Source organism: Ostrinia nubilalis, chromosome 3 (assembly GCF_963855985.1).
Source record: "Ostrinia nubilalis chromosome 3, ilOstNubi1.1, whole genome shotgun sequence".
NCBI classification, from domain to species: domain Eukaryota; kingdom Metazoa; phylum Arthropoda; class Insecta; order Lepidoptera; family Crambidae; genus Ostrinia; species Ostrinia nubilalis.
In genome coordinates, this window is record NC_087090.1 from 15,691,200 (window position 1) to 15,704,960 (window position 13,761).

Sequence of the window (13,761 nt, forward strand, 5' to 3'; positions counted from 1 at the left end):
TGGGTTTCGAAAGTTTTAAGACGCTTTCGGGAGACTGGTGGCTTTATCCCGAGACCAAGTTCTGAACAGCGCCGGTGCATATCGCAGAGGGATGACCGTTTTTTCATGTCAACCTCTCTTTGAAATCATCATTTGAGTGGTATCGACGTCCAGCAAGAGCTCAGAAATATTCGTATGATAGCTGTTAGCGTGTGGACAGATCGTCTAAGATATAAGCAATAGAATTTGACTCCAAAAAGGCCTGCCACAGGCTCGCAACTGACGGCAGGTCACCGACAAGCACGCTTTCAATTAACTCGCACTTATTTTGATGGGTAGGCGAGTAATGGAGGCGAGTTTTGTTCTCCGATGAATGCAGACTGTGTTTGCAGTGCAGCAGTTGAAGAGGTCGGGTCTATAGGCAGCCTGGGGAGCGATTTGTGCAGTGCTGGTTCGCTGAAACAGTGGCTTATGGGGGTGGCTTGCTCGACTTCCCATCGAGATGTGTACGAGCAAACTGAAAGCGTGCTTATCGGTGACCTGCCGTTAGTTTCGAGCCTGTCGCAGGCCTTTTTGGAGTCAAATTCTATTGCTTATATCTTAGACGAACTGTCCACACGCTAACAGCTATCTTACGAACATTTCTGAGCTCTTGCTGGACGTCGATACCAGTCAAATGACGATTTCATAGAGAGGTTGACATGAAAAAACGGTCATCCTTCTGCGATGTGCACTGGCGCTGTTCAGAACTTGGTCTCGGGATAAAGCCACTAGTCTCCCGAAAGCGTCTTAAAACTTTCGAAACCCAGGACTGGCTTATGTGGAGCTGACATGCGACAGCCCGCTGGCTGAGCCCTGCTTGCAATAGTGCAAGGATTTGTGCTGCTTCTGAAGGTGTAGAATCCCAGGTAAAGTGTCAAAAGAAGCTGAGATGTGTATGGATCAACGTGTGAAAGCAAAAATCCGAAAACACGTGCTTTTATAGGGGGTAAATGGGCCGCAACTCGCGACGTATCAAACAGTTGATACATGTCTTTTTCCTTACTTCTTCACATCAGCCGCGATATCTTTTTAAATACTGGTGTGATTTAAATGAATTTGGTATCAATTTAAAGGTAAAAGTTTAATCTTTAAAATGGTGCCACTGTTTTTGTTACTAACAAATTCGTTAGTACACAAGATCGCGTGGAAACAACTACATGTAAGTGATTCCATACTTTTGCTCGCGAGTGTAGAAACTAAATTTTCTTTATTATCATATTTCACAGATATTTTATCTGCGAAATCTGTTACTCCAAATATATCAACATGTACACGTTTTGGTATTACACATTGGTTTTATCACTAACTGGAAAGTTCGCCATCAGAGTCTGACATGAAATAGTGATTTGCACAAGTTTGAGACTGTATACTCCGATGGATCTGAGTCATACAGGGTCTCGTTAATGCCACTTGTAAGTGGTACAGCATTAAGGTCTACCTTGCAGTTTGATTTCACACGTCTGATTTTAGTCAGTGAGCCCAATTAGCTTGGCACCTTTATCATAGGAGATTTAGTTTTGGAATTATTTCCAACGCACCCGTTTTTGCAGAAATTTTGTAATTTATGATAGTAATGATCAACAAATCTATGGCTCACCGATTAAAAAGGATAATTTACTACATTACTTACATTTATAATGGTTCTTGTGATGCGAAATCTGACAATACTTTAACAGTTTAATAATTTTCCTTAAAATAAAAGATAATAAAGAATAATCTGAGTAAATTGCATTGTCTTCAATATTGATGTCTAGTTTGATGATTTTGTTTTGGGAATGTTATGGATTTTCCAACATGGGTTATCTACAAGAGAAAGCAATTCTTTACAATGAGATCCCATGGTTTTTTACCAAATGTTTATTGTCTGTGTTAGTTTTGCGCCAATGTCTCTGCAAACGAGATTAATCCTGCTTCATATACTTTTTAGTTTGCATGCCTAACAATATTTGTGTTGTCCTTAACATTTATTGTTTTAAATAAGTCAATGTATCGAAAATAAGTCATATTTTTCAATGATTGCTTCTATGTTTCGTTACGCCGTAAATCTTGATCAAAATTCTGTTTAGCTTTTATTAATGAATCCTTAATTTGAAAAAAATGAATATTACTTGCAAATCAGTGTTAGTAGATTTTAAAAAGAAAATATTTACTTTCAAAAGTTTCGATTACACCAACATATTTCTCCAACGTTTAATCAAGAGTTTAATACCTAAAAGTCCTTGAACAGTTCACTGCAAAGTTTTAATTGAAAGTCATAGCTTCAGACGAGATCTAAAGCGAAGTGCTTATAAACAACTGCACTCGGCAGGTTCACCCGTGCGGCAGGTACCGGCACAATACCGTCGTCTTCATCCTGGCTAAGGAGTACAACCTCAAGAACTTGAGGACCATACACAGGCTGGACAGGCTAACGTCAGGTATTTATTGATAACTAGCTTTTGCCCGCGGCTTCAGCCGCGTGAAATTTAGTGTCACAATCAGCATAAATTATAGCCTATATGTTAATCTGGGTTACAAAAAATAATACTGTAAAGTCTCAACAACATCCGTTCAGTAGTTTTTACGTGAAAGAGAAACAAACATCCAGACATCCAAACTTTCGCATTTATAATATTAGTAAGATTTAGATCAGTGCAACCAAGCTATTGTTCTTGCAACTCACGAAGGCGAGTGAGCTTTACTTGTGTGTGTAATGTCTATCAAAACTTTTGAAACACGAACAGTAGCGAGCCACCACACATGTAAGTACTAAGTAAAGCTCACTTGCCTTCGTGAATGAGGGCTATCGTTTTTATACTTAACAGTTGGCATTGACAGGACCTTACTCTACAGTGGCGCCATCTTGATGAGTGCGATAGTCCTCCTACCACTTTAGCGCTCACAAGTTGGCGCCACTGTCTTCGCTACTAGCAAGTGACAGGACCTTACTCTACAGTGGCGCTAACTGGTGAGCGCTAAGACAATAGCCCTCATTGCAACAACTATTACATATTTGTAATAGTGAAACATGTAGGTACTTTTTTAACATGTGACATCTTGAAATATCATGTTTTTACACCCCGCAGATTACAGATTTTTAGTCGGCCGATAGTTGGGTCGGCTTCGAACTTGTATGAAGAATCTGCCGATACCAAATCTGTATAATGTGCGCATTTCCATACAGTCATATTCATACTGATTAACAACCCAACTATACTATCGTCCAATAAAAAGTCTGTAGTCTTATTTTTCTAAAATCAAGCTACACCAACATTTAATGATTAAACGAACTTACCTGTACGTGAAGTTCTATCATAATTATACGATAGCTTCGTCCGAAGAGATTAAGTAATACACATGTAGTAGCACCTACCATGTCGCCAGTTAGCACAGTTATTTGAGAGTACTAATATTTAATAAAAAATCAAAATACCGTTACCGTTACAACTTCCAACGTTATCGCTGTATCGCCACTAGTTGTCATTATGTTCAGAGTTATTAATATGTGATATTTTACTTCAGGGTTTGGGTGGGAGGGTTGTTAATCTCTTCGGACGAAGCTATCGTATAATTATGATAGAACTTCACGTACAGGTAAGTTCGTTTAATCATTAATTATACTCAAGCTTCGTCCTTCGAGATTAAGTAATACACATGTAGACATTGAGAGATGAAAATCGTAAAATATCACATCATTCTAAAATAAAGACAATCGCTTGAGTAATAAAAAAATATGTAATTATTATTCCCTTTAAGTTATACTGTTTAAATTTTTAATTATAAACATTTTTAACTTATAAATTAATCATCATCCGATTCACCTGTTATAATAGACCTGGCAAAAGAAGTCTGTTCCACATTGTTATAAATTTCTCTATGATAGAAACGCCCAAAGGTATTTGAGCTGCCAGTCCACCCTGCCGTTTTTCTAATTAAATCGATGTTGACCCCAAGTTTATATGCCTTAGAAGTCGCAGCATGCCTAGTGCTGTGCGCTGTAAAAATGGATACATCTACCCCACATTCTTCAAGTGTGTTTTTAACCCAACGACTAAGAGACTGAGATGTAATTTTAGAATGTGGTTTTCGTAAACTGATAAAGAGATGAGAATTGTCAGTGCGTAAGGTTTCAGTCATATTTAAATACGAATCCAAAGTGTTAACGGGACAGATTTGAGGTTTATTATGAAAAGAAGGCAAAACTAGAGTAGGCTGTTGTGATCCAATACGAGAAGTTTTTATAAGATCAGGAATTTTGATAATTATCTTGTCCGGGTATCGTTCAATATTATGAATGTTAATCTTAGATAGAGTTTGGATCCTATGAGCGGTCGTTAGGGCTAATAAGGTAACAAGCTTCTTAGAAATTTTCTCCAAACTTAAAGATTGATTGGGATACCATTTACCTAAATGATCTAAGACTAACGAGGTATCCCAAGTACAATTGTATTTTGGCAACGGGGGACGTAATCGGAATATACCCCTGAATAGACGCTTGACTCTAATGTCATTTCCAATTTGTGGTCCAAAAATTAGAGACAGTGCGGACTTACAGCTGTTAAGGGTACCGTACTGAGCACCAGCTTCGAACTGCTCAGTTAAGAAGAGTAAGATATTTGGAACAGACTCCTCTAACAGATTGTAATTATGAGCAATACAGAATTGGAACCACTTTTTTAAACATGTGTCATATTGCTTTATCGTATTTTCAGCCAAAGAAGCTAGAATTATATTAATTGAAGATAGTGGAACCTGTTTCTTAATCATTGATCTGGTGATAAGATTCCGGCAACCAGGGTAAGTCGTTGGTGAACGTTGCGGTTGCTGGAATGAGAAAATATTAAGTTCTGAGATGGCTCAAAGACCAAGGGCTTTGAGACAAGTAGCTTTTTAAAAACAGGAAACCATGGCTGAGTTGGCCACCAAGGCACAACTAGAATACCCTTGGCTTTATCCTTTATTATTTTACGAATAGTTTTAAGTATCATACTAAATGGCGGAAAGCCATAGAAAAAAAAATTAGTCCAGGGTATTGTAAAAGCATTGGTGGCAAATGCATCTGGATCCCTGTGCCAGGAAATATACTTTGGACATTTTTTGTTAACTCTGCTAGCAAAAATGTCTATTTCAGGTATCCCGAAAACATTTTGAATTTTTTGAAATGCAAAATCCGCAAGTTCCCATTCAACGTCAGGATGCACCCGCCTAGACTCTGAATCGGCTAGAGTGTTGTCTGCGGAGCTAATATATGCAGCAAAGACTATAATATTTTTTGCCTCGCACCATTTCCATAATTCACGGGCTATTTGCGTCAAGTGAGGAAACTGGACACCGCCCATACGATTTACGTAGGATATTGCAGTGGTATTGTCGATTCGAAGCAATATTTGACAGTTATTTAAATTTCTCGCGAAAACTTTAAGGCCTAAAAAGGCAGCAAGTATTTCTAAGTAGTTAATGTGCATGCTACGTTCTTTTTCAGTCCAAATGCCGCTCGCAGTTTCCTCACCACACGCAGCCCCCCACCCCATAGTCGAAGCATCACTGAAAATTTCTATACAGTATTCGTCATATTTTATTTTATTTACTGGGTTCTCCATTGCTTTTAACCACCAATCAAATTCCGATTTTAGACTCTCAGGAATATCCATATACATATCATAATTTTCATTATTATTTTTCAGATTTAAATATTTACACCTTTCGAAGCTTTTTGTATAAAGCCATCCGTATTCAGTAGCTAAACAAGCAGAATTGAGTAACCCGAGGAAACTTGCAAAGTCCCTTATTTTGCATCTAGATTTATTTTTGAAAAAATTTACTTTTTCTTGTATTTTATTTATTTTTTCCCGTGGTAAACTGATATGGAAGTTTTCAGTGTCAATAATATAACCTAAAAATTTACAGACAGTTTTAGGTTCCATATCACTTTTATCATGATTAATAATAAAGCCCAAAGTTTTAAGCAAGTTTATGGTAGCATTAGAGTTTTCAAAACAACTACTGTAACTGTCAGATATTAATAAAATATCATCAAGATAAATAGTAGATATGTAACCACAAGATCTTAGCAGACTGACAACCGGCTTCATTAATTTCGTAAAAACAAAAGGTGCCGTGTTGAGGCCGAAGGGTAAAACATTAAATTGGTACATCTCCTCATTGTCGCCAAATTGAAATCGAAGGTATTTTTTATAATTATCTTGGATTGAAATTAAAAAATATGCATCTTTCAGGTCGATTGTACACATATAGTTATTTTCGGATACTAATTTTATAGCTGTACGTAAGTCTTCTAATTTGAAGTGTTCTGTGTCGATAAATTTATTTAACTGCTTCAAATTTAAAATAAATCTATTTTTCCCATTTGGCTTAGGTACTAGAAAATAACTAGAAAGAAACTGATCCTGGCATGGCTGACAAGAGGAGATGGCACCAATAGACAAAAGCTCATCAATACACTCCTTAATTTGTGATTTTTCATAATCAGAGTATGATCGACATTTAGGAGGATCGTTTTGAATTACAGGTCGTGCAAATGGTATTTTATAGCCTGATATCCACGATAATATAGTAGCGTCGTTTGTTAACATAGACCATTGATTGTAAAAACGTGTTAGCCTGCCGGCGTGGCTCACCGTGTCTAGCGTCGGTTGCGATTCTTCGGAGGTGGCGCTCGATATGATGGTCGCGAGGAGCTCGCGGGCTGACTCCTCTGTGCAGGCTCCTTCGGCTCCTGAGTCCCTTTCGGCCTGCGGTTCTGAGGAGGAGCCTTCCAGTTTAAATTCCTTTGAGGCGTAGAAACTGGAGTTTGCTTGGTGAATTTTGTAGCAGCAGGCTTAGGTGGTGGAGCTGATTTTAGCTCGGCTCCTGACTTCGAGATATTTCTGGCAGTTTTTATATTTTCTGCTAGGTCCGCACCAAAAAGAGAAGTGTCAATCTTAGATTTTTGTAACTGATCTCTCATTTCCTTTTTAAGATTATAGAGTATGAAATTTCGACGTGTTACAGAATCAGTATTTTGGCAGTCGCATATAATACGACAAGCATCCATTAGGAGCTTAATCAATTCTGTATTTTTATCTTCCACGGCTAACAGTTTGGATATAGCCTCCCCAATACAGGTAATTGCACTTCCAAGGAGTTTCTGTTTCAATTCGATGCCCTTATCCCTTTTTAAGACTGTCTCGGAAACAGCAGCTTTTATTTCCGGATTAAGAGTGGGGGCGTCAACAAAAGTGCAGTTACTAGGGGGCAGGTATTTAGTCTGCAGCTCTTTACGGGTATCTTTGGATAGGCCGTTGGTTACCATGTGCTGGATACGAACTGCTAGTCCAGAATTAATCTCATTGCCATATGATTTGGTAACGGATGGATCATCTCCTAATAGTTCTAGCATAATTTTGTCCATCGGTTCTTCACACGGTGAGGTATTTGTTTGTGACTGTGGCGCTTCGATTGATTGAGATTCGATACCTGGTTGTGGCTCGACACTTGTTGACGCAAGCGCAGCTTTGCTCGTTGAAGCTATAGGTGAGCACTCGCGTTCTGGTCGCGAGATGTTCACAACACTCGCTGGCCGGCATTCGTCATTTGTGGTCTCCAAATCCACCGCCGTAACATCGTTGTCAACGTATATTGATTCCAACTCGACCATTGAGCCGTCTAAAAAAAGTATTGAATGTTTACATTCCATTTTACTGAGTAAAAATAGGTACATATCGGGAATGCTATATGAAATACAAGTATCAAAGTGACAACCCAATCGGAAGCCCGCAATGTACTTTTTCATGTTATTTCTAAAAATTTAGTAACAATGAAGTGACTACCCAGACGGTAGCCCGCAACATCGTATATTTATCGTGTTTATTAGCTAAGTGACAATCCCAAAAACTGCCCGCAGAGCTAACTTAATACACGTAAGGTATGATTTTTTCCACTAAAGTGATAACCCAATCGGTTAACCGCAGTAGTGGAATATTTCATAAAATAATATGTTCAAGTGGGTAGTATGCAACCTACCTTCTAGGTTTTTCGGCGAAGCAACCGAGTTATGCGAATCACTTGATGTTGATGAGTCACGTCGTTTTTTCTTGGATCGTTTCACCCTTTTTTCCAACTTTCTTAACTTCTTTATAATATACTCATATCCATCTTGATCGGAATGTTTTCGTTTTCCCATTTTATTAACTGCTGGAAAAAAAACTTGTAACGAACGGAAAAAACGTGTGCGCATCGGCGGAGCACAGACAGTGAATGACAACTAGTGGCGATACAGCGATAACGTTGGAAGTTGTAACGGTAACGGTATTTTGATTTTTTATTAAATATTAGTACTCTCAAATAACTGTGCTAACTGGCGACATGGTAGGTGCTACTACATGTGTATTACTTAATCTCGAAGGACGAAGCTTGAGTATAATAAAATAATTAAACGTATAGTGAGAAAAGGTTACAGAATGCTATCCAACATACATGAATACAAATAAACCCTTGAAAGATCATTATAATACTCTTCAAATACGAACAAAAAATATTCTATTTCCTTTCCTTTATTGAAATGTGCTTCGAGACAGGAATTTGTTTTATGGTCTTGATCAAAAGGGCCTTTTAAGGAAAAAAGATTCTCAGAATATGTTTTTGTTTGATTTTGTCAATACACAGCTTTTATCGGCACAACAGTTGATAAATAATTCACGCCTTTTTGTTTGAGTGTAATCATTATAATGACATAAGTGCTCATATTTCCTTTTTCTGACAGGGCTTCTGCTTTTTGGACGGAGTCCTAAGAAAGCGAGGCAGATGGAACATCAGATCAGGAACAGGCAGGTGCAGAAGGAGTACGTTTGCAGGGTAGATGGAGAGTTCCCAGAGTAAGTTGACAGGTTTTAACAAAGTACCCGCATAAAGAAATTGAATTTTAATTAAATTAGTTACTGATGAAAATTGTTAAGAAAAAAATAAAATAAAATGCGGATAAGATTTAATACTTAAGTCTTAAGAAAAATTAATATTGACACTTCGAGCTTAAGCTCGTTTATTGACTCCATATAACTCTCTAAATACCTAATAACCCACAGAATTTTCTAACTCGCTGTTAGCAAAGTTGAAGCCTCAAAGACGGTTAACGAATCGATTTTATAACAGCTTATTAAATATTAAGTTACATAACTTTGACATCTCGAAAATCCACGTTCAGTTCATCATTGGGGAATTCAGAAGCGGTGCACTTGAGACTTGCCAACTTTGTACCTCAACTCGTTATTTAGTTTCGCTTTAGGATTTCCTTCTATCATAAGTTATATTCTCACAAACATTTACTCTTCCAGTGAAGAAATCGAATGCACAGAGCCAATAGAGGTGGTGAGCTACAAGATCGGAGTGTGCAAGGTCTCTCCCAAGGGCAAGGACTGCTCCACCGTGTTCAAGAGGCTGGGCTACAATGTGGCCTCCAACACCAGTGTGGTGCTGTGCCGGCCGAAGACTGGCAGGATGCACCAGATTAGGGTCCATCTGCAGTATCTGGGTAAGTTATTATGTAATTTACAGGATGTACGAGCATTTCCTCTGGACTCGCTATTATTCTTGTATCTGTGATGTTTATTTCATGAAGAATATCATATCTGTTACTACGCCTATACTTGGAGACGACAACACGTCTATTGTCACTAACACACACCCTATCTTCTCTACCTAATACTTCTTGATAAAATTCGTTGCTGGTTCCAAAATAGTTAGCTATCCACCAGTGCTGCTCAATCGTCACTGGTTGGCTATCATTGGCCAAACTTTAATCTCCATCCTAGATGACCATGATGTAGATCCAGAAGTAGGATCTAGGAGGTGCAATGTTAGAAACAAGAGGTAGGATAGTATATGTTGACTTACCTTTCTGCACCTATCCAATACTGTGTTCTCCAACAGGCTACCCAGTAGTCAACGACCCTCTCTACAACCATCCGGTGTTCGGGCCCCTACGCGGCAAAGGTGGCGACACAGGCGGCAAGACCGACGAGCAGCTGGTGCGAGACCTCATCGCCATCCACAACGCCGAAAACTGGCTGGGAGTGGATGCGGCAGATGATGACCTGCTGTTCTCTAAGCCCGCTTCAGATGATAAAGGTATAACTAGGTGTACTGCTGATAGTACAGTAGTAGGGTAAACATAAGAGTAGTAGGGTGGGGCAAAGGCGACGACAAAGGCGGCAAGACCGACGAGCAGCTGGTGCGAGACCTCATCGCCATCCACAACGCCGAAAACTGGCTGGGCGTTGATGCAGCGGATGATGACCTGCTGTTCTCGAAGCCTGCTTCTGATGATAAAGGTACAACTAGGTGTACTGCTTATAGTACAGTAGTAGGGTAACATAAGAGTAGTAGGGTAGGGAAAATGATAATGGTAAAATATGTGATATAAGCTATACAGCTAAACTATACAGTTAACTTTTTTAGTAAACATACTTTGACTTACCTAGCTTCGATGTTTACTAATTCGCGTCCACTAGCTACTCATAAAATATGAAATCATCCAACAAGCCTTTTAAGGAAGACGGATCAGCGACTGCAACAGTTTGTACCCCCTGACTTGCAGCTTTACTGGCTTTACTGTGTAGAAACGAACTCCGAATTTCCCCATTTATGATTTTGCACTTTATAAGGTTCAAAATGTATTTAACTTCTAACCTGTCTCCTATAGTGGAAGACGACTGCGACACCGGGCCGGCATCAAGGGAGTCGTCGCCGCGGCTGGAATCCCCGGCGCCCGGGGTCACCCCCTCGACCATCATGACACGTAAGTTTATTTCATAGAAGTGTGTGTATTTCAATAAATAATAATATTATGTCCACCCACAATCTATAAAAAAATTCGCGATGTTTTGTCTTTACAACTAGACTAATATACATCACAAAGGAGGCAAGAAAATCATTGAATTCATCCTTCTAATCGTTCTCTTTTTGCCCCTGACTTATGTCGCACAGCGAATCCAATGACAATGACAGCATAACATTCCCTGTAGACTAATGTAGTTTTAGTTGGGTTAACAGTCAAGTTACAGGTTCTTATTATACATGATGTGCAGCGGCAGGAACGAAATGTGGAAATGGTCCATTTGTCCTGGTCATATTTTATTATAATCCCGGTTTTCTTACAGCGACTCTGCCAAGCCCTTCAAGCGGGGCAGAGGCGCCCTTGGAAGTGGCCTCGCCCTGCGCCCTGGCGCCGTCTCCCGCGACCTCGCCTGCTCTCAACGAGGACTCCAACGATGCCAAGGTATGTGTAGATCAGAGTTCGTTCTTTTCAGGCAAAATTCGGCCACAGCAGGGCAAAGGCCTCTCCCACAAAGACCGGTTCTGCACTGCCTACATTCAAGATCATAATAATTATCAGATCAGGGTGCTTAATTCTAAATCAATTGATATATTTTTTACTTCAATGATATGAAATATCTACAATTTTATTCAGAATTTACAATTAAATCATCTTGTTAAACTAGTTCACGATGATGAGTACATAAACCCCTTTACATGGCTAGTATTGGTCCAAATTAAGTATCGTATTAACTTAGAATCACCTACTTAGACAGCTTATGTGGGGATCTCATTTCAACCCTCACCAAAAAAGCAGCACACTAAAACGACCTTCCCGTTTCCAGTCAGACAAAGTGACGGTAGCGACCCAAACCGGCTGCAACCCGGTCGCGACCAGCTCGGCCGCCGCCCCTGCCGGGTCCACTGATGCTCTGACCTCCGACCCTCACTGCTACGAGTGCCGCGTGAGGTACCGGGACCCGCGCCCGCGCGATCTGGTCATGTACTTGCACGCTTGGAAGTACAAGGTAGGTGTTATACAAAGACCAATGTTCTACCCCTTTATGAATAAAAATTACACCCTAGTTGTTCAATCTAACTTGTAACTTTTTATTAATTAGGGGGCTAGTGTTTAAGTTCATAATGGAAGCAATAAATGATTGAGTATTGGATGAGCTGTTGAGACTAGTGGTCTTACAAATACTCTATCTAGCAATCAGCAGTAATATAAGTTTTCCATCTTCATCAACATCAGGTCATTAATTTAATCTCCCCTGGTGGAACACGACACTCCAATTTACAAGAATCAAATGACGAATTTGGCGTGTATGGTCACACAATTATTCCCGATATCTCGTAGAGTCCCGTTATATTTTTTTTAAACTATGATAATGCGTATCATAATTGTCAATTTTTGTGACAATAGAATTTGTAAATTCTTGTAGATCTCATATTATAAAACATTCGAAAGCCAACTTTAGTCAAGGACTCCCACAAGGTTCTACTCTGAGACCACCTTGAGGTCTTATTTTATACATTCAAAAGCTTACTAATTTCTAGGACTCCCACAGGGCTCTATACTAAGACCACCTTTGTTCTTCCGCGAAAATGTCAATGGCCCCTATTTTCCAGGGCCCCGGCTGGGAGTACGAGACGGAGCTGCCCCAATGGGCGAGCGTGACCTGGGAAGAGCCGGACAGCTCATAGTTGGAAGGGACCGCGCCCGGTTGGCCTCGCCTCGCCTCGCTACACGTCTCTCCCAGGAAAAAAATGACCAGACTCCATACTTACACGATGTATCGATAGATGTCGAGGAATGTGAAGATTTTGATGTGAAGATGGTTTTAAGAAATGATTGGGAAAATACTTTTGAAAATGATAAAGGAAGTGGAAACTATGTTCCAGGTAACTAAATTTTTAGTGACTTGTATTCTTTCAATAGTAATCATAATATTATTGCAATTTAAAATGATCTTCACATTAAAAACAACGTAAAGATACATCTAAAAGATTAAAGTCATACGATAGGAGAATTCCTTGGCATGACCAATTTTAAAAGACATTATAATTTCGATATTTGTAATTTAAATAAAATTGATGATTCCTCAAAATTTTATCAGGATGAAAAATCATTTGATATTATGAATGAAAAATTTGCTATCGTACAATCATTGTATGAAAATATTTTAATGGGATGTATTAATGTGCGAGGCGTTAAAATCGAAGGCGATTTTAGCAGTCACTGGGCTGTTTACAATGACTTACAGTTTCGGATGTAAGTTTGTAAAATAAGTGAGAGTTAGTTTAAGGATAGATTATTTTTCTGCATTGTTTTAGTTGCACGTTCTTCGACGTTTTCTGTTTCTAGTTATTAAAAATTTTGTAGTTTTTATATAGCACCCATTGGTTTGACTTTAACTATTACTTTTTTATTTAGTGGAGTAACTTATAAGTCCCACTCGGATATGTCACTTACCGTTGTATCATGATGGTTGTTGGCCTTGGCATTATTTTATTAGCCAAGAGTGCAGTTTAACTAAAACTTGCAGTAATATAATGCTTTTGAAAGCTATTGAATTATATGTGGAAAATAGAAGGTGTACCCATTTCAATGACATCTCCGAGTGGGGCAAGACGTTGATTTATCAGCCTTCAGTTCCTATCGGCCTAGAATGTTTTGTCAAGCTTATTGTAGTGTAGGGTAAGGATATAACAATTTGTAATAATATTGATACCATGAATTAGTTATATCGCTTAAACGAGGCAGGGTCAGAACCACAATCAAATGAATATATTGAGATCATTTTTAAATGAAAGGGATAGCTCTTCTAAATTTCTATGAAACTCACTGAGACTTCAGCAATAGTTTGTCAACTACAGGAATTCTAGCCGAATTTGAATATATAACCAACTTTTTAAAGATGGCTAATGTTGAAGACTCGTTTTTGATTT

At 38.9% G+C, this 13,761-nt stretch overlaps 2 protein-coding genes across 5 annotated transcripts in view; one reads left to right on the top strand and one right to left on the bottom strand.

Moving 5' to 3' along the window:
- The window catches only part of LOC135088051 (pseudouridylate synthase RPUSD2-like), a 521,604-nt gene extending 508,275 nt beyond the window's left edge, over positions 1-13,329 (top strand). For all 4 annotated transcript variants that reach the window (XM_063982932.1, XM_063982933.1, XM_063982936.1 and 1 more), the window contains 8 exons: positions 2,330-2,438; positions 8,762-8,873; positions 9,330-9,526; positions 9,925-10,122; positions 10,697-10,792; positions 11,154-11,272; positions 11,655-11,837; positions 12,442-13,329. In XM_063982932.1, the coding sequence (XP_063839002.1) occupies positions 2,330-2,438; positions 8,762-8,873; positions 9,330-9,526; positions 9,925-10,122; positions 10,697-10,792; positions 11,154-11,272; positions 11,655-11,837; positions 12,442-12,516 (1,089 nt within the window). In that variant the 3' untranslated portion in view covers positions 12,517-13,329. The remainder of the gene's footprint in view (positions 1-2,329; positions 2,439-8,761; positions 8,874-9,329; positions 9,527-9,924; positions 10,123-10,696; positions 10,793-11,153; positions 11,273-11,654; positions 11,838-12,441) is intronic.
- LOC135088368 (uncharacterized) lies at positions 3,752-8,259 on the bottom strand. The gene is made up of 3 exons (XM_063983219.1): positions 8,023-8,259; positions 6,639-7,665; positions 3,752-4,824 (listed from the first exon to the last, which is right to left on the bottom strand). Exons 1-2 carry the CDS (start codon positions 8,234-8,236, stop codon positions 6,644-6,646), a joined length of 1,236 nt encoding a protein of 411 aa, XP_063839289.1. The 5' UTR covers positions 8,237-8,259; the 3' UTR covers positions 3,752-4,824; positions 6,639-6,643.
- Positions 13,330-13,761: the final 432 nt, after the last annotated feature.

Coding starts and splice junctions, on each gene's coding strand:
- LOC135088368 (XM_063983219.1), bottom strand. CDS start 8,236: ATGCGCACACGTTTTTTCCGTTCGTTACAAGTTTTTTTTCCAGCAGTT. Junction 7,666..8,022: donor TTCGCCGAAAAACCTAGAAG/GTAGGTTGCATA, acceptor TACTTTTTTTAG/ACGGCTCAATGGTCGAGTTG.